This window comes from Cynocephalus volans, chromosome 14 (genome assembly GCF_027409185.1).
Source record: "Cynocephalus volans isolate mCynVol1 chromosome 14, mCynVol1.pri, whole genome shotgun sequence".
NCBI lineage: Eukaryota > Metazoa > Chordata > Mammalia > Dermoptera > Cynocephalidae > Cynocephalus > Cynocephalus volans.
In genome coordinates this window covers 81,238,091-81,262,647 of record NC_084473.1, presented here as the reverse complement: position 1 = coordinate 81,262,647, position 24,557 = coordinate 81,238,091, and the positions used below count along the sequence as shown (strand labels likewise).

Below are 24,557 nucleotides of genomic sequence, written 5' to 3'. Positions count from 1 at the left end.
GACTTGAGTCTGTTCTTAACTTTGAAGGGTAAAATGGGAGGGTAGGACTATTGTGGCTGACCCAGTTCCTCCAGCTCTTTGTAAGGGGGTGGTGTGGCTTTCTTCAGAGGCTCACATCTACTGGGTGGTTCCCTGGTTTCTTGGGTCATGTTATGGCTGAGGAAGCAAACAGACCATTGCTGGCAGGGCTGACACAAAATGGGTTGTCACAGTGGCTGCTCCATTTTAGCACTGGCCTAGCAACCTCTGCTTTTGAGGTGCCAGGGGCTCACGTGCACCTGGCTGGGACTTGCTAGTTTTCACACAGGTTCATCCTAAAGTGGAAGGGGAAAATTCCTCTGTACTTGGGCAGGACTGATTCATACTTTTGTGAAAGCACAGGCTCTTCCAAGGGTTGTAATGTAGCTCCATAGAGAGGGGAACTGGCACCATGGGCCAAGAGCATCTTATCCTGCTCATCTGCTACTACCAGCTATGATCACTGCATCAACCTTCCATGTGTTGGGCTCTGAGAGCCTTAATCTGGTCTAGGAACAGAAGCACCTGGGGCAGTGCGACAGAAATGCACACCAGGCCTTTCATGCTAGTGTGAAGAGGAAGGGAGGGAGCCTGTGTGGTAGGGAGTGCTGTGGCCTGGGAAGGAAGCTGCCTCTCATGTGGCGTCAGGGAACGGGTTTAATAGGTGGCAGCTGAGCCCACTGCTTCGACGTCACAGCTTGGATAACCAACAAAGAACTCAAACACTTTATTTTAGATCATAAGAGAAATAAAAGCCACACTTTCTACCCTTAAGTCAAATTGGAAATAACGTCCTTTTGTATAAATTATTTAGACCTTTCCCCCTCATCAGGAAAGATCTCTGGACTGAGGTGGCACCATTTCAATTTCACTCATTCAGCTGGCAGAGCAAAGCTGACCCCTTGGCAATCCAGTAGTCTTTGGACCGCTTGGAGGGTAAGAGGACGGTCACCACGAAGTTGCTCGAATGGCCTAATTAAAAATACAGGGAAAATGAGAGTCGTTACTTAAAGAATAACCTCCTGATACAAAGAGACAAGATACTGAGAGTCAAGACCCTGGGTTCCAGAACTGACTGCTTCTAAAGATGTTGGGCAAATAATCTTCTATGGGTTTCAGTTTTATGCTCTATAAAATGAAGATTATAGAACAAATGATCTTTTAGGACCTGTCCAGCTTAGATTTTGTGTGACTTCATGAGCTATGTTTCAAGTTCATTGCAGTCTGAATCCAGGAGCACAGGACTGAGCTTTCAGTGGGACTCAGGGGCATGCAGTGGCAGGTTGAGAATGCCTGTATCTCTCCTTACCTTTGGGTGCCATTCCCTGCATGGTGCCTTGGCAGGTGCTTGAGTGACAGGCCTCCCAGTGCCACCAGCTCGAGCTCAAGGGCCAGCAAGCCTAGACAGTCTTCATATGGACTTACTGGTTTTATGGGGCTCAAGAATTTAGCTCAAGGTCCTAAGCACCCCCTTTGCAACTTCCTCTTCCCTTCTTCCAGGCTTTCCTGGGGCAGGATCAAGGCACACACTTCCCTGAGGCAATCTGTGCCTGGGACTGGAGGGCCTCCTCTCGGTCTGGAGAAGCACTGCGAGGCCTCCTCTCGGTCTGGAGAAGCACTTAGGGCATGACCAAACCTTTGGAGCCATTGTCTCTGATTTAAGCAGAATGAAGTCACTCTTGGCCAGAAAGGAATTCAGCTGCCATGCAAAATTTTCAATCTCACCACTGCCTTCTAATGGGTTCACTGTACAGTGCTGAGATGACTCAGCAGTCAGATAGTAACTGTCTCCATGAGGGTGGATGATTGGGATTGGTGTGTGTGTGGCGCCATATCACATGTGTACTCGAACTGAGGTCTGGAAGGCTGACATAAGAGGCCCTGTGCCATCATGGCTGCAAAACCAGGAGGTTAAAGCAAACACACAGATGCTGTGTCAGTGAAACGAGGTAAAAAGGAACTAAAGATGGGCTTCTTTACTGGGAAGGGAAATAGGAAGATTAGAAGGAGGTTGTGGATAGCTGTGTGTGTGTATAAAAAGGGTGTGGAAATAAAGACTGTTTCTGACCCAGAAGGGTCAGTGGTGCCTGATGTATGGTATTTGAGAACCTGGCAGGCAGGGATGAATAAGCCTTAGAACTGTTAAGCCAGGTCAAAGGAAAGCTTGCTGCCTCCAGATAGGAGCAGACCCTGTCACTGGTCCTCGCTGCACTAGCTCCCAGGTTGGTGGGGGCTGCACCTCAGTGAAGGAACGTGTTTTGCACCTGAGAATAATTCAAGCCTCCACTAACTTGTAATGATGTAAAAACTGCCTGCTTTCATCATTCCTTACACGGATACAGCTAACAAGGGACTTGGACATACATTATTTTCATTAGTTTTCAAAACAGTATCATTCTGTAACTTTTAACTTAAAATTTGTTGAGAAACTTCAATGCACTGATCTATGATCCAGACTTACTTTTAATGTTTTATTGTATTTGTTTTTTATTTTAATGGAAACATCAAAACATTATAGACGCAATCAAAGTTCTCTTGTCCCCCATCCTCATCCTACCTACTTCCCCACACTCCTCCCAGATTATTTTGAGGCAAATACTAGACAACATGTAATTTTATCTGAAAATATTTTAGTATGTATCTCTAAGTCATGACTCCTAAAAAACATAAGCACAGTACCACTATCATACCTAAAATATCAATAATTCCTTAATAAAAAATATGTAGTCACTGTTCAAATTTTCTTTATTAGTGTGTAGGTACATGTGTATATATACATATATATTTTATAGTATATATATACATTTTATATTTTATAGTGTGTGTATTATATATATATAGCAGTTTGTTTGCTTCAGGATTCAAATAACGTCCATACCTTGCAACAGTGATGTGTCTCTTAAATGCTTTTTAATTACGTCTCTCTGCTTCTTTTGCTGCCCCTTGCAATGTATTTGTTGAAGCAACCAGGCTGTTATCGTTTCCCAGAGTCTGAATTCTGCAGACGGCATCCCTGTGGTGATTTTAAACACATTCCTCTATCCTGATAAAGGAGTGTTTAGATCTAGTGGCGTGATCACATTGAAGACTGAGTTTTTTGGCAAGAACACTTCATAGGTGGTGTGTACTTTCATCAGGAAACACCTTATGACTAATTGTCTTTCTTTTTTTGGATGTTAGCAACCATTGATGATTATTACTAAGAACTATTACTTCATCAGGGGTAAATCATTTTAAAATTCAGTGATGATTATGTATATAGAATCCATCTGTGATTTAATTTTTGTATATGGTATAAGATAAAGATCTAAATTTAGTATAAGCAGTTGTCCCAACACCATTTGTGGAATAATTTCTTCATTCTTGACCAATAATAAATGGTGCTGCTATTATGTCAAGTTCCCACATATGCTCAGGGTGTTTCTGGGCTCTCTATCATGCATTTCATCTGTTTGTGGAGTCTTGTGCCAGTGCAACACCATTTCAATTATTACATTTTGATATTTTTAAAATTTAGACCCTCCTACTTTATTTTCTTTAAAAACATATTTTTGCTCTTCCTTGTTTTTGTTTCATATGAGTATCAGAATAATAAATTCCATCAAAAATTCTATTTATTTTATTGAGAATACTTTAAATTCAGAGATTAATTTTGGGGGAATTGGAATCTTTGCAATATTAAATCTTTCCATTTATGAACATGATATAGCGCTTCCATTTATTCAAGTCCTACTTTATGCTTTCAGTAACATTTTATAAAGTTCTCCAAAAGGATCTTGCCTCTCTTTGTCAGATTTAGTCCTAGCCTCCTGATCTTTTCTTTTTCTTTTTGGGATGGATCACATTGATTATTTTTTGAATGTTTTCTCCACTAGTCTCTTTCTCTTGTTCTTCTGAGACTTCAATGACATGAATGTCAGATCTTTTGCTTTTGCCGTACAGGTTCCTGAAGCTCTGTTCATTTCTTTCCATCTTTTTTTTCTATGTTCTTCAGATTGGGTAATTTCAATTGATCTGTCTTCAAATTCACTGACTTTCCTCTGTCATTTCTATTTTGCTATTGATCCCCTAGTGAATTGTATATTTCAGATATTGCATTTTTTAGTCCTAAAATTTCCATTTACAGTTTGTATTTCTTTGTTAAGCACCTCTCTCTTTACATTAATTTCTAATGTGTTCACCTTTACCTCATGGAACATAGTTATAATAGCTGCTTTAAAATATTTATTTAATGAGGCCCGAGATCCATGGAGACCACGCACCCCATGGTGCCAGTGCGTGACCGAGCAGGTAGGCCTCACCACCGCTGGACTCCATCCCCAGCCTAGCCGAGTGTGTGCTGACGAGAGAGGCACCTCCCTGGAGAGGCCCAAGACTCAAGGTGCCAGTGGGCAACCTAGCAGACACTGAGGCAGCTGTGCCAAATTGGCAGCCCCAGCAGCATCTTAGCCAGAGAATAATGTCAAACCAGTGGACTGTGAAATCCCTTGCCACAATGACTGAACATCAAAGAAAAGATACCAGAAATATGAAAAATCAAGAAAGTACACCAGCAAAAGGTAATAACTCTCAAGCTTTAGATACTCTAGAACAAGAAGCCCTTGAAATGTCTGGCAAGGAATTTTGAGTGATAATTCTAAGGAAACTAAATGAGATACAAGAAAACTCAGCTAGACAACACAATGAAATGAGGAAAACTATACAGGACCTGAAAGAGGAAATGTACAAGGAAATCAATGTCCTGAAAAAGAATGTAGCAGAGCTTGCTGAGCTGAAGAATTTATTCAATGAAATTAAAAATACAACAGAGAGTTTAACAAGCAGGCTAGCAGAAGCAGAAGAGAGAACTTCTGACCTTGAAGATGGGCTGTTTGAAATAACACAGGCAGACAAAAAGTAAAAAAAAGTAAAACATTAGAAACATTGAAGAAAATCTAAGAGAGATATCAGACAACCTTAAGCGCTCAAATATCCGAGTCATGGGTATTCCAGAACAGGAGGAAAAAGGAGATTGCATTGAAAACATATTCAACAAAATAGTGGCAGAAAACTTCCCAGGTATAGGAAAAGACACAGATCTTCAGATTCAGGAAGCTCAAAGATCCCCAACTGTATTCAACCCAAAAAGGTCTTCTCCAAGGCATGTTATAGTCAAATTGGCAAAACTCAAACACAAAGAGAGAATCTTAAAAGTTGCAAGAGAGAAGCATCAAATCACCTATAAGGGAGCCCCAATCAGACTAAAATCAGACTTTTCATCACAAACCCTAAAAGCCAGAAAAGAATGGGATGATATATTCAAAATATTAAAAGACAGAGATTGCCAGCCAAGAATACTTTACCCTGCAAGGCTATCCTTCCAAAATGAAGGGCAAATAGTATATTTCTCAGACAAACAAAAATTGTGGGAGTTCACTACCACACAACCACCCTTACAGAAAATTCTCAAGGGAGTACTGGGTTTGGTACCTGAAAAATAACTACCACTGCCATAAAAACTCAAGAAAAATCAAAACTCACTAGTAAAATAAAAATGCCAACAAAGAAGAGAGAAAAAAAGTTTATCTACAACCCAAGGAACCAACAAATACAGAAGACAAACAGTAAGTCAGAAAAAAAGGAACAAAAGGCACTTAAGACATCCAAACAAAAATCAGTAAAATGCTAGGAGTAAATCAACATTTTTCAATAACAACTCTTAATGTAAAGGATTAAATTCCCCAATCAAAAGACACAGACTGGCTGACTGGATTAAAAAGGAGGACCCAACTATATGTGGCCTTCAAGAGACCCACCTCACCTATAAAGACTCAAATAGACTAAGAGTGAAAGGATGGAAAAAGATTTACCATGCAAACAGAAATGAAAAATGAGCTGGAGTAGCTATTCTTATATCTGATAAAATAGACTTTAAGCTAAAAACCATAAAAAGAGATAATGAGGGCCACTACATAATGATAAAAGGATTCATCCATCAAGAAGACATAACAATCATAAATATATATGCACCCAATGTCAGAGCAGCCGGATTTATAAAGCAAACTCTGTTAGACCTAAAGAAGGAGACACTAATACCATAATAGCAGGGGACCTGAACACCCCACTATCAATATTGGACAGATCATCTAGGCAAAGAATCAGCAGAGAAACACAAGATCTAAACAACACTCTAGACCAATTGTTCTTGGCAGATATCTACAGAGCATTGCATCCAACAACCTCAGAATATTCATTCTTCTCATCAGCACATGGATCATTCTCCAGGATAGATCACATTAGGTCACAAATTGAATCTCAACAAATTCAAAAAAATTGGAATTATCCCATGTATTTTTTTTCAGACCACAATGGATTAAAATTAGAAATCAATAACAAACAAAATTCTCAAAACTATACAAACAAATGGAAATTAAACAGCTTACTACTTAATGACATATGGGTCCAAGAAGAAATCAAACAGGAAATTAAAAAATTTATTGAAACTAATGAAAACAATGGTACATCATACCAAAACCTGTGGGATACTGAAAAAGCAGTACTAAGGGGTAAATTTATCACATTAAAAGCTTACCTCAGAAGAATGGAAAGCTGGTAAGTGAACAACCTAATACATCACCTTAAAGCACTAGAAAAACAAGAACAATCCAAATCCAAAGTTAGCAGATAGAAAGGAATTATTAAGATCAGAGCAGAACTTAATGAAATTGAAACCCAAAAAACGATACAAGAGATCAATGAATCAAAAAGATGTTTTTTGAAAAGACAAATAAAATTGACAAATGACTAGCATGGCTAGCTAAAAAAAGAAGAGAGAAGACCCAAATAACAAAAATTAGAAATGAAAAAGGGGACACTACAACTGATACCTCTGAAATACAAGGAATCATTTGAGACTACTATAAACAACTATATGCTAACAAATTTGAAAATTTGGAGGAAATGGAAACATTTCTGGACACACACACACACTACCAAAACTGGGCCAAGAAGATGTAGAAATAGTGAACAGACCAATAACAATAAAAGGGAATGAAGCTGTTATCAGAAGGCTCCCAACAAAGAAAAGCCCAGGACCAGATGGATTCACAGCAAAATTTTACAAAACATTCAAAGAGGAATTGACACCAATTCTCTACAAACTATTCCAAAAGATTGAAACAGAGGCAATTCTCTCAAACTCATTCTATGAAGCAAACATCACCCTGATACCAAAACCAGGTAAAGATACAACTAAAAAAGAAAAGTACAGGCCAATATCCTTGATGAATATAGATGCAAAAATCCTCAATAAAATACTACCTAACAGAATACAGCAACACACACACAAAATTATACACCATGATCAAGTGGGATTCATCCCAGGGATGCAAGGTTGGTTCAACATACGCAAATCAATAAATGTGATACACCATATCAATAAAATCAAACACAAGGACCATATGATCATCTCTATAGATGCTGAGAAAGCATCTGATAAAATTCAACACTCATTCATGATAAATACTCTCTATAAGTTAAGCATAGATAGAAAGTATCTCAACATAATTAAAGCCATATATGATAAACCCACTGCCAGTATCATCCTGAATGGGGAAAAGCTGAAAGCTTTTTATTTAAGAACAGGAACTAGGCAAGGATGCCCACTCTCACCACTCCTATTCAACATAGTGTTGGATGTACTAGCCAGAGCAATCAGAGAAGAGAAGGAAATAAAGGGCATCCACATTGGAAAAAATGAAGTCAAACTGTCCCTGTTCGCAGATGACATGATCCTACATATCAAACAGCCCAAAGCCTTTACAAAAAAACTCTTGGAGTTGATAAATGATTTCAGAAAAGTAGCAGGATACAAAATCAACACACAAAAATCAGTAGCATTTCTATTCTCCAATAGTGAGCATGCAGAAAGAGAAATCAAGAAAGCTTTCCCATTTGCAATAGCAACCACAAAAATAAAATACTTAGGAATAGTGTTAACCAATGATGTGAAAATCTCTATAATGAGAACTACAAACCACTGCTGAGAGAAATTTAAGAGGACACAAGAAGAAGGAAAGATATCCCATGCTCTTGGATTGGAAGAATCAACATTGTGAAAATGTCCATACTACCCAAAGTGATACACAAATCCAATGCAATCCCCATCAAAATTCCAATGACATTTTTCTCAGAAATGGAAAAAATTATCAAGACATTTATATGGAATAACAAAAAACCATGCATAGCCAAAGCAATTCTGAGCAAAAAAAAAATTATGCTGGAGGCATAATGCTACCTGACTTTAAGCTATACTACAAAGCTATAATAATCCAAACAGCATGGTACTGGCATTAAAATAAACACCCTGATCATTGGAATAGAATAGAGAATCCAGAAATCAACCCACACACCTACAGCCATCCGGTCTTTGACAAAGGCACCAAGCCTATACGCTGGGGAAGAGACTGCCTCTTCAGCAAATGGTGCTGAGATAACTGGATATTCCTATGCAGGGGAATGAAACTAGACCCATACATCTCACCATATACTAAAATCAACTCAAAATGGATTAAAGAATTAAATATACACCCTGAAACAATAAAACTTCTTAAAGGAAACAAAGGAGAAACACTTCAGGAGGTAGGACTCAGCACAGACTTCATGAATATGACCCCCAAAGCATGGGCAACCAAAGGAGAAATAAATAAATGGGATTATATCAAACTAAAAAGCCTCTGCACAGCAAAAGAAACAATTAACAGAGTTAAAAGACAACCAACAGAGTGGGAGAAAATATTTGCAAAATATACATCTGACAAAGGATTAATATCCAGAATATACAAGGAACTCAAACAACTTTACAGCAAAAAAACAAGTAACCCAATTAAAAAATGGGCAAAAGAGCTAAATAGGCATTTCTCAAAGGAAGATAGACGAATGGCCAATAGACACATGAAAAAATGCTCAACATCACTCAGCATTCAGGAAATGCAAATCAAAACCATGCAGAGATACTGTCTCACCCCAGTTAGGATGGCTAATATTCAAAAGACTGTGATTGATAAATGCTAGCTAGGTTGCGGAGAAAAAGGAACTCTCATACACTGTTGTTGGGACTGCAGAATGGTGCAGCCTCTATGGAAAATGGTATGGAGGTTCCTCAAGCAATTGCGGATAGATCTACCATATGACCCAGCTATCCCACTGCTGGGATTATACTCAGAGGAATGGTAATCATCAAGTCAAAGGTATGCCCATTCTCCAATGTTCATTGCAGCACTCTTTACAATAGCTAAGAGTTGGAACCAGCCCAAATGTCCCTCATCAGATGAGTGGATACAGAAAATGTGGTATATCTACACAATGGAATACTACTCTGCTATAAAAAGGAATGAAATACTGCCATTTGCAATGACATGGATGGACCTAGAGAGAATTATATTAAATGAAACAAGTCAGGCAAAGAAAGAGAAATATCACATGTTCTCACTTATTTGTGGGAGCTACAATTAAATAAATAAATAACCAAATAAACTGGGGGGTGGGGAGGGAAGAAGACACAACAATTACAATTCCTTGAAGTTGATATGACAAGCAAACAGATATGAGGTTGTTGGGAGGGAGGGGAGAGAAGGAGGAGGGAGGGAGGTTTTGGTAATGGGCCACAGTAATCAACCACATTGTATATTGACAAAATAAAATAAAATTAAAAAAATGTTTATTTAACAATTCCAACATCTTTTGGAATTGTTGGTTGGCATCTCCTGATTGTCTTTTACCTTGAGATTTGGTCATATTTTCCTGGTTCTTGGTATTGTTGATTGATTTTGGATTGTATGATGGACATTTTGAATTTTATGTTGTTTGGATCTGTTGACATTTCAGAATGTTGATTTTTTGTTTGTTTTTGTTTTAGCAGGCAATCAATTCAGTTAGGTTCAGACATATTCTGCCTTTCCTTTTGGCAATGTTTTCAATGTCAGTCTTGTTTTCTAAGTTTTTGCTATGCCGCTTTGGCTCTATTCTGCTTATGTGCTATTCCAACATTAGTCTGAGACTTGGGCAGTGCTTTAAATTTAGTTCAGTTCTCAAAGTCTTTGCTATACTGCTTTAGATTTGAACCTGACTTATCCAGGTTCAAACACAGAATTATAGGACCACCTTCCACAGCTTCTAGGATCACATTTTGCTAGACTTCTGACCAGAAAGACGGGGTTTCAGCTTTCTGTGCCACTGCCTCAGTGCAGCTCTATGACTGAGACCACAGTGAGATACTGATGGGCAAGAAAAAGGAGGAAAAAAAAAGGAGGTTTCCCTTTGTGCTCTTCTGATTGCTTTTCTTGGTTCCTCTTGCCAGAAAGACAGTGTTTCAGTTAAGATTTTAGCCAGGAATTAGATAAATGATTCAATTAAAAAATAGGCAAAAGATACTGATACACAGTATCAGTCATTAGGGAAATGAAAATTAAAACCACAATGAGATACCAGCATATACTATATGTATTCTAAAATTAAAAAGACTAAGTGATGGTGAGGTTGTGGAAGAACTTGAACTATAATATACTACTGGTAGAAATTTAAATGGTATGGTCACTTTGGAAAATAAGTTGGCAGTTTCTTAAATAGTTAAATGGAAATATCTCACCCTAGTTAAAATGGCTATTATCAAAAAGGCAGAAAACAACAACAAAAAAACCCAGATGCTAGTGAGGATGTGGAGAAAGGGGAACTCTTTTACATCGTTGGTGGGAATGTAAACTAGTTCAGGCATTACAGCAAACAGCATGAAGTTTTCTCAAAAAACTAAAAATAGAACTACTATAAGATTCAGCAATCCCACTGCTGGGTATGTATACAAAAGAAAGGAAGTTAGTATGTTGTGGAGATATATGTACTCCCATGTTTATTGCAGCAAAATTCACAATAGCCAAGATACGAAATCAACCTAAATGTCCATCAGTGAATGAATGGATAAAGAAAACATGAACATTCACAATGGATTTTTATTCAGCCATAAAAAATAGTGAAATCCTGTCACTTGCGCAACTTGAATGAGCCCGGAGGACATTTTGTTAAGTGAAATAATCCAGACACAGAAAAACAAGTATCACATGTTCTCATTCATTTGTGGGAGCTAAAAGAGGTGATCTCATGGAAGTTGAGGATAGACTACTGGTTACTGGAGGCTGGGAAGGGGAGGGGAGAGGAGGGATGAAGAAAAGTTGGTTAATGGGTACAAAAAATACAGTTATGTAGAAGGAATAATTCTTAGTGTTTGATAGCACAGTAGGGTGACTATAGTTAACAATAATTTATTGTATATTTCAAAATAACTAGAAGAGTTGGAATGTTCCCAACCCAAAGAAAAGATGAATGTATGAGGTGATGGATATCCTAATTACCAGGATTAGATCATTATACATTGTATACATGTATTAAATTATCACATGTACCCCACAAAATGTACAATCATTGTATAGCATTAAAAATTTAAACATATACCCACCATATGATTCAGTCATTATACTCCAAGATATTTATCCAAGAGAAATAAAAGCATATGTCCACACAAAAACTTGTACATATCATTATTAATTAAAAAAATACTTTTTAAATACTTTTTTGATTTGTCATAGTAGTGGGAGATTAAGGCACGTGACAGGAGTTTGTAATTTAGTTCTATTCACCCTCGGGGAACATAGTTTAAGTGCTGACTTTATTAGAAAAATAAATTTTCATCACCAGTATCTATATTCTCCACCCAAATAATAATAATAAAAAAATTGAAGCATGTTTTATTTTTTTTGGCTCTGCTCCCTCTCCCATATTTCTATCATCTGAAAATTTAGTTCCAAGTTATTAAAATGACTTTTGTGGTGAAACTTTAAAAAATTTAACTCCAACTTGGATTTTTAAAAAAATAGAGAACCAATGGTGATCAACTTAGAGCCTTTGTATATCCCAAACTGTCTTTATTTGACCTTCCCTTTTGTGTGATAGTTTGGTTGCATTTTTCATTCGGATCACAGTTTTTTCCCTCAGCCCTTTGCAGATGTTTCTCCAATACCTTTTCTTATGTGCTGCGGACAGTGACAGATGTGCTGTATCATTAACATTCTCGTCCTCTGGAATTTCAGTTCCAGCAAATTAGTACGTCTTGTTTCTTTGGTGGCTTTGAGAATTTTCTTGATCTCTGAGAGTCTTAAGTATCACTTTGGTACATCTAGGTTTCTCTTAAAATTTGAATTGCTTATTTGCTGCATGTTTTAAAAAATCATCCCTACCACTTTGTGAGATTTCTTAATATAAGGACTCAAGTGTTTCTTTAGTTTTGGGAAAGTGTCAGCCATTATTAGTTTTTCAAATATTCCCTCTCCTCCACTTTCTTTACTTTCTCTTTCTGGGTTGCCTCCTAGATGAATGTTGGAAATTCTGGCTTTCCGCCCCCCTCCATCACATTGTGCTGTATTTTGAGGGATTTCCTCTGTTTATTCTCCGCTCAGTTTTAGCTCTCAGCTTGTCTGTTGAGATGGCTTTCTTTCCAACTAGTTCCTTTTTTCAGTTTCAGGTCCACTCACAGTTTTGCAGCATGGCTTTCCATTTATGAGTTTATTTTAAAAGCTCTTTTCTATGATGAGTCAAAATGGATTTGGTGAGAGAGAGATTTTAGTGTTTACTCAGCCCATCATTTTGAAACTGGAAGTCTCTGCTCTATTAAACTCTGTTTTCTACTCACATTCTAACAGAAGCAAGCATTAATTTTATAATATCAATCTAGATTCAGTATAAGAACAAATAGAATTTACAACATTTGTAAATTTGTGCGTTATAGGTGGTCTCACTTTAAGTCTAATTAATTGGCCCAAGATCTCCCCTTATGCATTACAGCTTAGTGTTTGGACTTTGAAGTTTGCATTTGGTCATTATTTGTGCTAATCTTAAGAACATACTCACCTGTGGTTGAGAGTGTTCCTGCCCGGGCCCCTGTTTTATAGAGTGGGCAGTGGTAAACTGTTTGGCTTGGCTCATAATTTTGTTGTGGTTCAAAATGCACCACAGGCAGCATTGGATTCATCTGCCCGGGCAATGCGTCTTCTATCACCATCTCCTTGTCATCCCATCGAGAAGCATCCATGAACATCCCATGAACAAGAACACCGTCCTCAGGAGAGGGCAACTGGAAGACACCCAGAAATTTAAAGGTGAGAGGAAGAGAAGGGGATCAGCAGTTGGGGGCCACCTCCTATGTCCCACATCCTCTCCAGGTAATTCTAAAAAACGCTATAAATTGCTGTTATTATTCACATTTTAGAGGGGGTATCCTGAGGCACCAAGAAGTAAAATAACTTGCTTTTCAGTTTGACACCAAATCTTCTACTTTTCATACCCCAGCAGGATGTCTGATAAAGGGTACCCCTGGGAAACCCATTTATGGGCTTCAGACTATCTGATATCATGATATAATGACTTTTCCCCTTCTTGTGGGAAGCAGATGGGATAAGAGGGCCAGGATTATCATCTGTTATTCTTAGCAAGATCTTTCAAGGATCTGGATGTCCTCCTAGAAGACAGATTATATATCTGCAATAACATTTGCAGAGTGCCTATGAATGAGTTCCTTTTTTCTTTACTTTTTAAAAAAATTATTCTTCCATTTTAATGTTTCTACTAAATGGGGGGGGGCGGGGAGAGATCCTGTCCCTCAGTGTCCTGTGAGTGTATGTCTGCATTGGTGTACAATTTTTGCCAGTTGTGAGCACCTATGTCAACCTTCCTCAAACACTGAGTGAATTTGGCCAAATCTGGCCCTAGACCTTTGGATAATTGGAGCCTCACATGTGCAGGCAGAGGACTAAGCAGTGCAGACAATATGTAGTACATTTTATAGTGAATACAAGGATGGTAAACTACATTCTTTTTGTCTGGTCATTGCTTTTGGGTGTCCTGAACTTTCTGTTTCTTGGGTGGGGTGAGCTTTCCTGTTTTTGAGGCTGCTTTGCATGCTTGTGTAGGTTTGCTTGAAAACGCCCTGCTTCCTACTTGCCAAGCCACATGTAGGAGCCATCTGGGCATCCCCAGAGGGAGTGCCTTTTTCCTCAACTGCACAAAGGTGGCAAATGGGCTGACAGTAGCCCTGCCTGTTTGTTACAGAAATAAAGCTGCCTAAACACATACGCTTACTGTCCCTTGCAGACATTCGCTGGGTGGTCCAGGAGACGGGACAGCTAGACAATTTGAGGTCTGCACACATCTCAGAGATTCTAAAGCATTGTTATGGCTCAGTGCACAGGTCCCAAGCAGAGGTGTGGTGTGAACTGGGGTGCCGTAGGGTGACAGAGGTCCCTGCTGGTCACTGTAAACTTGTGTCTGTGGCAGGTGGAGTGTGCCTGGCATAGAGCAGGGGCAGCATCCTGGGAGGCTTCGATGAGGGCTTTTATGTGGGTGTTGTTTTGCGTCATGCAGCCTCATTTATTCCTGATGTGAGCCTGGGACACCTTCCTGGCCGAGAAGGGTCTCAAAATAAGGAGGAGTGCATCTCTAAATATATTTTCTCCTTACTTTAAAAAATATTTTGATGCTAAAACACATTTCTTTAAAGACAAGCATTTTTACTGTCATTTTAAGATACAGGCAATTAAGAGGCATGGATATTATAGTATTTCATAGAGTAAGCCATGAATTAATCTGGTCTTTTTATGTTTTTGCTAATCAGAGCAAAGAGTAGATCAGTCAGATCTGAGTCAGGTGGACATTGAAAGAATTACTCAGGAGCATTTCCTACTAATACCACGATATTTTAAGAAAAGTTTAATAAAACCACTCACCCCAACTACACTGATTGGTTAGTGAATATTTTCTTGGCAAAAGCAACCTGGAGCAGATCTTTGATTTCATGGGCACATATAGAAAAATATTTATAAGGCACTGGGCTAGACAGATGCTTTCAGGCAGAGGCTCCTATCCCCCATCGATATCTCAGCATCTGGGCAACTCAGATTGATAGTGGCAGTTCTCATCCCTGGCTGTATACTGGAATGACAAGGAGGTTTTATAAAATAATGATGCCTGGGACCACCCCCAGAGACTGATGTAGTTAGGCCTTGGGCTGGGATTTTTTAATAGCTCTACAGGTGATTCTAACCTGCAGCCAAAGTTAAGAATCACTGATATGCTGAAGTGGTGGTTCTCAAACTTTAGTGGGCTCAAAAATCCCTGTAGAATTTTCTTTTTTAAGAAAATGAAATTTTATTAATATTATTCTTTACATTCTAGGATGTTGTTGTAGAGCAATTAGGAGGGAGAGGGAGAGGGGAAAGGGGAAGGAAATGGGATGGAAGGAGGAGGGAGGAGGAGGGGTGGGATTGAAGCCAGTGGCACCCCCCTCATTCCCACAGGGGAGACTGTGGGGCTTCCAGCAGTGGCTTGGTCATTGCTGGGCTGGGTGCAGATTTCAGAGGGGTGTAGAAGAGCCCTTACCCCCCACTGTCCCACCTCGGGAACCCAGGGTGCTTCTTGCTGAAGTTTGGTGGTTGTCACTGGGCTGGTTGCATGTGTTGGGGGGCCATGGCTGAGGCCCAAGGCCCCCCACCGCCCCTGCTTGGGAAAGCCCTGGGTGCTTCTTGCAGTGGCTTGGTGGTTGCTGCTGGGCTGGCTGTGGGTATCGGGGGGTGTGGCTGAGGCTTTCAGCCCCCCACTGCCCTAGCTCAGGAGAGCCCAGGGTGCTTCCTGCAGTGGCTCAGTGATTGCTGCTGGGCTGGCTGCAGGTGTTGGGGGGGGCGTGGCTGAGGCCCTCATCCCCCACCCTTGGGAGTGGATGTAGGTGTTGGGAGGCATTGCTGAGGCCCCCGGCCCTCCCTTCCTATTGGCTTGGTATCCCGGGGACCTCCTTCTATGTATCATAGGTGTTCTTTGGTGAAATAAGACCTTTACTAGTTAATATGAAACTTTGTCTCTGGTTGCAGGTACTTTGTTTTTTCTTTCAGTTCTGTGTTGGATTATTTGCTGTTCTCACCATTTAAACTCTGTGCTGGGACTAATTTGTTGTCATTTGCTCACTTCTAAAATGTTGGAGCTTCCTGTGGGGACCAGCACTTGAGCCCTGTGGTTGAGCTAAATTGCTGCTTTGTGGCTGATTCCCTAGGGAAGGCTTTTTGTGCATCTCAGGTTTTAATGGTTGACTTTATAGGTACTTCCAGCTCTCATGAGATCTGAAACTCTGGTCTGGGCCTGAGTCTTTTCATCAAACTACACCCCATGCAATTCTATATTCCTGACCAGTCTCCTCTGAGTGGTCCTTTGCTGATAGGGGTGCAGATCAGCTGTACTTGCTGTGCCTCAATGTTCTTCTGGTGGGCCTGTCTTCCCCACCACCCATGCTGCAAACACTTCTCATGGGATGACTCCTATATGAGTCCATGGGAACCCTATTAATGGTCTTGCTGGCCCGGGGGCCACCAAGGCCCTCTTTTCCCCTGCCACCTCCAAGCAACTTCATACAAAGGGCACAGCTACAGCTTTTGCCGGCTCCTGCTCCATGTGCTCAGCAGCTCCAGCCTGGACATGGCTGGGGCTCAAAACAGTCCAAGTGATTTTTTCTTTCTCTCATTGTTGCTTCTCCTGCCTTCATGCACTCTGTACGTCTCTCCTCCTCTTCCTCTGAGCTCTAGCGCCCCCAGCTTGGCTGTTGTTGCTTTTTTATAGTTGTAAACTGGTTGATTTGTGGGTGAGAGTGATGCTGGGGACTGTCTTTTCTGCCATGACTGGAAGTCTAGGTCCAGTCTTTTCTTCAATAAATCAGTTTTGTGATGAAGGGAAAAAAAAAGGGACTACTCTACCTTCAGCATTTATACTGAGTTCTGTTGAATTTTCTTCTGCAGTTGCATATGGATTGTTTCCAACCATTGGCACAAGACAACCAGTATAGAAGTAACCAATCTTAGATATATTCAGTGTAGAAATAATTAGATCTATTGCAAGCTGGCCAACATTTCCAACAGATGCTGCTGGCATCGGGAGGGTGAAGCCCATGAGGTCAGGGGCTGAATGCTCCCAGGGAACAAACATGGTTGTGGTGGTGTGAGCCTGTAGAATTTGTTAAATATGGATTTCTAGGTCACAGCCCAGAGTATCTGATTCAGTAGGTCTGGAATGGGGCCTGGGAATTTCCACTTCTAATAATTTTCCAGGGGATGCTAGTGCTGCTGGTCTGGGACTGCACTGCATTAGAGTGAGTAAACTGTGTAAGTAAATTGGTTTAAACTGTGTCTTTGTGCCTTCCTATTAGCTATGTAATGTAGTTATAGAATGTATGAAGTTAGCATGTCAATTCTGCTAAGAGGTGGCTGAACGAATGACGTAGATATATTTAGCCTATAATAATATTTATTGTGGGTGTACTGTATGCTGGTCGTATGACATTTGCTGGTTCATTTACACTGCACTACAGCTCGGAGGTTGGTGGCATCAGCCCCATTTTACAGATGAGAACACTGAGGTGCAGATGTGTTAGCAATTGCTCCAGCACACACAGCTGGTGAGGGGGAGAGTCAGAATTCAAACTCAAGCTTGTCTGATTCTCAAACCCTTGTTTTCAAACTCTTGTTTTATTGCCTCTGCAAGACGGAAATAGTTACTGTAGGTATTAAAATAAATCAAATAGTATTGCTTTAAAAATATTTCTATAAATCAGACTAATTTAGGCAGCTCCCATCTGGTCACTGCTAACTGGGGAGCTTTTCTTGGGGGTATGATTACCATCCTGTCCCTCCTGCTCCTGTGAGTCGGGAGCAGTAGGAGAGTGGGGCAAGAGAGATTGTCTGAAATCTTGAATGAGGGTGGGATTGCTTTGTGTTACTGCTTTGCTGGCACAGTTAGGTGGGTGATACCTCCAGGTCCATGGGCAGTTCTTGTCCAAACTGCACTGTCTTGGCAGCTTCTATCACTGCAGCTTGATCTCGATAGGTAGGAATCACTTTGTAGTCGAAACTCAGTTCGTCTATAGGCAAATTGTATTTCCGAGCATGATTCTGAAGAGTTCCTGAAAATATGAAAGCCAGAAAGCTGGGTCCTCCAAACAGTGCTACTCCCCAAACACTGTCCCCCTTCACCCCAACCAGGCATTAGAGAGCATCCTCTCTGGAGAGAAAAACTGACTATTAACACCTGACTCTAAGCTACTTCATAGAGACAGGAAGCCTACGGTCAGGCTGGGAGGTAAGGACCCAAGGATGGACAAGTTCTGGTCATAGCTGGGAAGGGAGAGAGGAAGGCTGAGTCTGAAGTGTACTGCCCTGCCACAAGGGAGACAAACCAGTGAGGACGTCTCAGAGCCTGATCTCACTAGCATTAGGATCTTGCCCAGCTTGTTTTATATGGGCTTTTTATTAGGGATTAAGAATGGGGCAGATTGAGGGCTGAGCTAACTAGCATCTAGTAACCCCCTGGCCCTCTCTGGGATCTCTAGCCACATCACCCAAAGGCTGATGGAAAGACATCAAGATTATTTTTTAGAGGGAAGGAAGCTGCTCAGAGCTGGGGAGAGCAGTTGGCGCCCTTGGGCGTGGCTCACACGGGAAACTGAGGCATGCACTATGTGTTCTTAGAGGCAGCGGTGTCTGCCTCTGAGACAGGCAGGGATTAGGTTGCTGGGGAACATCTGTTGTTTCTGCCATCCTTTCCCCCTGGCAAGTGAGGAAGAGCAGGATCTTGTTGGACTGTCCTGTAATCAGTAGCCCCACTGTTAGCTGCCATGCTATTTCCCTAGCTCCTAGGAACCCTGTGTAAAACAAATCATGACCTTTCCTGTGGAATTTTTCTAGGTGAAGCACTGGTACCTGTTAGAAATCCTTGAGGAAAGAAGAAACCAGAGATCCAGTAGGACTTAGGCTGTCCTCTCTTGAGCCACAACTGAAGAAAAAAACATTATATCATAAGGCACTTATTTCTGAGATGAAGTCTGTCATCTAAACCAAAGTCATATTTTGGAGGGCAGCTCAGGAGGCAGAATCTAAGCCAGTCCTGAGTTAGTCACCACCCCCATTTTACTGCTTGCCCGTTCCCTTTCCTCTTCCACCAGCTTGACTGCAAACCCAGCACCTGGCTATTACAGGGGGTCTACCAGAGGGAGACAGCAGCAAAGTTACATCTGGCTGTTTGGACCCATCTCAGATTGGTTCTGTACCTCACAATGGGGTCCCCTAAACTAGAGGTGAAACCCCAAGGATGACCTGGAGTTAAAATGGAATGTGGGGATAAGGGCCTAGGGCAAACAACATTATAATCAGTATAAGACTTTCAAAGTGATGCCATTCTGGAAGTTTCTCTTTCTCTGGGCTCAGATGATCCCTCAGTGATTGTTGATGTTTGTTATATAGAGCTTCCTAGGGACCTTAGGGCCAGCCATATCATCAGATTCATCAAACCCCAAAGAAGTGAATTTTCTTACATCCACAAAAGCAGTTCTCAGAATAAGGTCTTTGACCCATGATCCCAATGGCTTCAGGGACGGGTAGGCTGTGTTGGACCACAGAGAGGGAACCTGGTTGTTGATGAAACTGTTATACACCTTTTCCATTTGTTCAGACATCACCACAAGTCCAGCAATGGCTTTGTTAAGGGTTTCTAGAGAAGTCTGAAAGAACAAAAAAGGATTGGTGTCCTTCGCAAATGTAAAGATCAAGTGTAAACGACACTCGTCATGGCAGCAAGTGCTGCCTTGGGCTGAAGGGCCCACATGCTGGGCTCCATCCTCTCTGCACACCATCTTCTGGGCCGGACCCTCTACAATTTCATGCATTTTTCCAACACTTGATTATTGGGGTGTAACACTTGGGGTGGGGGAGGTTCAGGAAGTTAGTGGCAGAGTCCAATGCAGTGGAAAGATGGGAAACAGGAGAAATGTCCCCTGAAGCCTAGAGAAATGTCTTTGAGAAATGCTACTGTCCAGCTCTCCTGGCCGAAGGAAAAATGGGCCTGATAGTGATTTGGGGACTACGGGGTGTGGAGAGGTGGGGAGGGGGAATTGGGAACCAGCTCATGCCACTGGCCCTCTGTGCCCATGGGCTCCAGAGTTATAGCAGAAAGGGGAGACTCCTAGATGAGACCAATCTTCTGGCACATCAGAATGTCTCTTTGAACTGGAAACTTCCTTAAAACATGTCCCTTGTCCTTTCCTCGTCTCAGCAAAAGACAAAGGCAGAGCCAGAGCACATAGACTGGGTATGGCCCTTATGGGCTCCAGTTTTGTGAAAACTGCCATATATTGGGAAAATATAATAGGAAGGTGATACAGACCAAGCTTATGTTGATTAAACAACAAAATAAGGCCAGGACCACATGCACATAGTCCTAGAGACAGGCAATGTGTAGATGAAAGAGGGCTTTTTATCCTTCCAGTCCTTCAAGATTTATTCATTGGCTTCTCCTCCCTGCACCTCTTTCTACGAGAGACAGCGGTAGAAAAAAAGAAGGGTTTTAATTAGATTTGTCCTTTGGATCTGAGGGATCATTTACAGCAGAGTGCAGGAAGGAGACTCTCAGCCAGAGCCAAGATAGTACTTTATGTTAGACACTGGAAGTGGAAAAGGCAGCAGAAGACTTACCTAGAATGCAGGGAGAACCCATGAAATGAGAGAGATGGAGGGATCTTCAAGGTCTGCTTCAAGTAGACAGAGGTCACATGGCAGTCACTACTCCCAAAGGAGGCAGCTGGCACATAGATGTATTAAAGGGGAGAAAGCGTACTTCACACGCTTCACCTGCGGCTAGAGACTGGAATAACAGGGTGGCCTTACACCCACAAGACCTGACTGACTCACGCTTCTGTAATCATCTGGAGGCAGTCCCACCAGGTGTCTGGTGCCGCCTTCCCTTTGGCCTTTCTTTTTGCCACCACAGCACTGCCTTGCCATTTCCCGCAGGAGGGAAGGGGAGGCTGGAAACAAAGCCGGGGCAAGGCAGGACTGGGTGGAAGTCAGGCTGCGGAGGGCCTCTGGTGCAGCATGGCATGTGGCGGTGGGCACCACTCCAGGCGCACACCCCTGGATGGGAGTGCGTGGCTGGGGTTCCTGATGGCCCCACAGGCTGTGTCTGCCTGGGCTCCTCTCTTCACATGTCCTTTAGGTGAATTCCTTGTTATCGGTGGACTGGGTTTGTCTGACCAGAGGAAGCTACCATGGGGACACTTGAGAGCCACATTCGTTCTCTTGTAAATTAAATGTTCATGGAAGATTTAATACATCAGTTACTAAGGAAATAGAGATATACAATTCCCTTGTTTTTAACTTCTTTGTATGTGAGAGTAGCCATGCTCATGGTGGGTAATTACAAAAAATGTGGCAAGTACAGTGATAGACACAGGTGCTTGAAATGGTGGAGCCCTGAGGAGGGCTCCTGAGTCATCTGGGGGTGGAGGGATGGTGTTCCAGGAAGATGTTATGGAGGAAGTGACATTTGGACTTGTCTATCCTCAAGTGGATGAAAGGTCATGATGTGGAAAAGGCAAGAGATGAACAGCATCCATCTCCTCTTCTTCCTTTGAACAATAGTACTCCTTAGTTTTATCTGGGCACGTAGGAATCTGTCCAGAGACTACACTTCCCAGCTGTTCTTGCAACTGGAGTGTGGCCACATGACCAAGTTTTGGTTAACGGGGTACAAGAAGAAATGACATACACCACTCCTGGATCACATTTTTATAAAGAAGCCACCTTTCCTTGGGCCTTTCTTTCCCCTTTCCCACTGCCTGGCAGAAGGAGACAACTGAATCAGCCACCTTAGACCCAGAGATGGAAGTTACCTGTTGAGGCTGCAAGAGCCAACCTGCTCATCCCTGGATGAGCTCATAAAGCAGAATTGACTACCTGCCCCAGACAAGGCTTCCTCTGGGCTGTCAGAGGAGAGTAAAGTGAATTTATATCTTATTTTGAACTGTACTGGGGGGTCTTTTTCACAGCAGCTTAATCTGTACCCTGATTCATTCAGTAGATCTGGCTGCCTGCCCGCTGACATTGGTGCATACCTGACTAGATTCCCTAGTCCCCAGGTGAGGACTTCACAAATTCAGCTGAGCCGGTGCCCACCTAACCAACGAGCCTAGGTATTGGCAGTAAAGCAGTAGCACTTGGAGACCTTGTTTTCCTAACAGGGGACAGAAATGTCTTTGGCTTTAATAGATCTACCCCAGTTCTCCAGTCTTATCTCCAAGCCTTGATTCTGGGCTAGATATTTGGTTCCCTGCTTATCAGAAACATTTTTCTCGTTAATGCTCAATATTTGGTCTCCAACAGTCTTTGTTTTCCCCTTGTCAAAGTTATGCACAGAGAAACTAGCCATCATTGTAAAACCAAGGTGATCCAGAGAGAAAGTATCATGAGCATAAGGCAAAAGACCAAACAGTCGTTCTCAAATTTCAGTTGCACCAAAATCATCTGGGGATTTACTTAAAATTCATATTCCCAGGCCCCACCTCAAGAAATTCTAATTCAGTAGGTCAGGAGTGGAATCAGGGAATCTACACTTTGAACACACACCACAGGAGTTTCTCATGCAGGCGTTCTGTGGCTCACGCTTCGAGAAACTCTGGTTCTCTTGGTCTTCATAAAGACTACATTATCCAGTGCAACCTTGACATCAGGAACAAGCACTGAATCTCTCTTAATTGAGTGTGCAGGTTTCTGATCAATTCCTATCAGTCAATGGTGATTCTAAGGGTGTGGGTTAGGATGGGGAGAGACCGAGGACTGATAATGGCACATCTTTGCTCAGTCATTGTTAGAGACAGGGAGGAGGGACTAACTGAATTAGCACATCTAAGCGGGAATGGGGAAGTGATGGGGAAGGAAAATTCTAAGCGCCCTCATATTATGCATTTTCTACGAAGCTTTAAGACCCAGCAGCAGTGCTGGAAGGGAGCTCTCATACGTGTATTAACTTCAGCAGATTGTTAAACCGGTCCACTTCCTGTCCAAGAACGGTGGTCAAGGAGTTCAGGCGTCCTTGAGGATCCTTGACGAAAAGGCTCTCAGAAGCACCCTTCATTTCTAGTTTTTCTGAAACACATACAGCTGATTCCTCAGGTCAATCATCACTGATTTCTGTTCTCATAACATTGCTATTGTCATATGCTTATCTTAACATTTTTCTCAAGCCAACTTCTCTCATTATTTAAGCCAGATATGCAGTGCTTAAATGTGACATTTCAATAATTAAATTGGGCTTATATTTATGTTTATCACGGAATATCTATCTATCCATCTATCTGCCTACCTTGAACATTAAGCCAGTGCATTTCATTTCTTCCCTTAAAGCCTGGTCCTCATGGGTATTTTCATCTTCTCTGCCAGTTTGAGCTATGTGGTCTAGGGCAGGTCCTTGATTCCTTAAGTAAGATACTAGAGAGACTGGCTGTGCTAATGTAGAAGGAGGGCATGAACAGGAAAAACTAGGGATGCCTGCTCCTTTTTATTCTGGGTGACTGGGGGGAGGAGGAAAGGGGTTGAGAGGGAAGAGGACGAGGTGGAAAATCAGTGTAGCTCAGTGGAATCTGCAAGTTTGATGACGGGTTTGTCTGAAAGGGTCTCTGCAGTGGACAAGGAGGCTTGGCAGGAGGGCACAGGAAGGTGTGCCTGGTGTGGCTGAATGGGAGGCACAGCCCTGAAGACTTCAGTGGCAAATACTAGCAGGACAAAGTGGCTACCCGGCAGACAAGGGACATTCCAGAGACCAGAGAGCCAGGGACCTTGAGTCTCCCCCTCTGCAACGCAGGTGTGTAAGCCTTATTCTTCCCTGTGTACTCACTGCATCTAGGAGAGGAGGGGTTGGGGATGGGAGACTGAGAGATGAGAGAGACCTAGCATTTATCCCAGTTTACTGAGCATTATGCAAAAGGACTGACTGAATTATTAAACAGGCTGTGGTTCAGACTGGATGGACAACTCAGCTCTTCTTTTTCCCTACAGTTCACCAGATGAAGACCCATATGAACTATAAAAGAGGAAGGAACTTCATTTTCCTTGCATATGTGAGGAAGGTGTGGGTAAACAAGTGTCCCCAAAACATTTATATCAAATTCCTTCTCGGCCACTTGCAGTTTGGATGCTGGAGAAAAATGGCCCGGCAGCGTGGGTTAATCTCTTGTGTCCAGAGTGCTGCTGTTATGTGTCCCTGGTCTTCTACTTCTACCATTTCCCTCAGGGGCCATTCCAAACCCTCAGTTCTTTTGTTCAGACAATTGCATCCCTGTCCCCTTAGTCTCAGCGGATGACCTGCTTATCACATCACAATAAAAGTGGAAGCTCTATGCAGCTTGGAGAGAAAAGCCTCCTAGGTGTCAGTGGAACTCTATGAAACAAGTACACTCTCTCTCTAGCCATTCATCCGTCTATCCCTTTTCCAACCAGCCCATCGTCTTATATGCATTGATTAAAAATTACTTACTAAAATAATTGACCCAGTTTGCTTCATCATCAACAGAACTCTTTACCCAAGTAGATGTTCTTTTGGGGGCCTTTTCCTAGGAGGCAGATAACTGGCTTCTGAGGTCACACAGCTCCATTTTCTCT

The 24,557-nt window shown here is 41.9% G+C and overlaps 1 protein-coding gene across 1 annotated transcript in view; it reads right to left on the bottom strand.

Annotated features, from left to right (window-relative positions):
* Positions 1-886: 886 nt before the first annotated feature.
* The window catches only part of DNAH6 (dynein axonemal heavy chain 6), a 305,977-nt gene continuing 282,306 nt past the window's right edge, over positions 887-24,557 (bottom strand). Inside the window, exons 71-76 of the mRNA XM_063078669.1 lie at positions 22,918-23,045; positions 19,442-19,627; positions 18,831-18,903; positions 17,883-18,034; positions 12,952-13,174; positions 887-990 (exon numbers count right to left, since the gene is read on the bottom strand). Coding sequence (XP_062934739.1) covers positions 887-990; positions 12,952-13,174; positions 17,883-18,034; positions 18,831-18,903; positions 19,442-19,627; positions 22,918-23,045 — 866 coding nt within the window. The remainder of the gene's footprint in view (positions 991-12,951; positions 13,175-17,882; positions 18,035-18,830; positions 18,904-19,441; positions 19,628-22,917; positions 23,046-24,557) is intronic.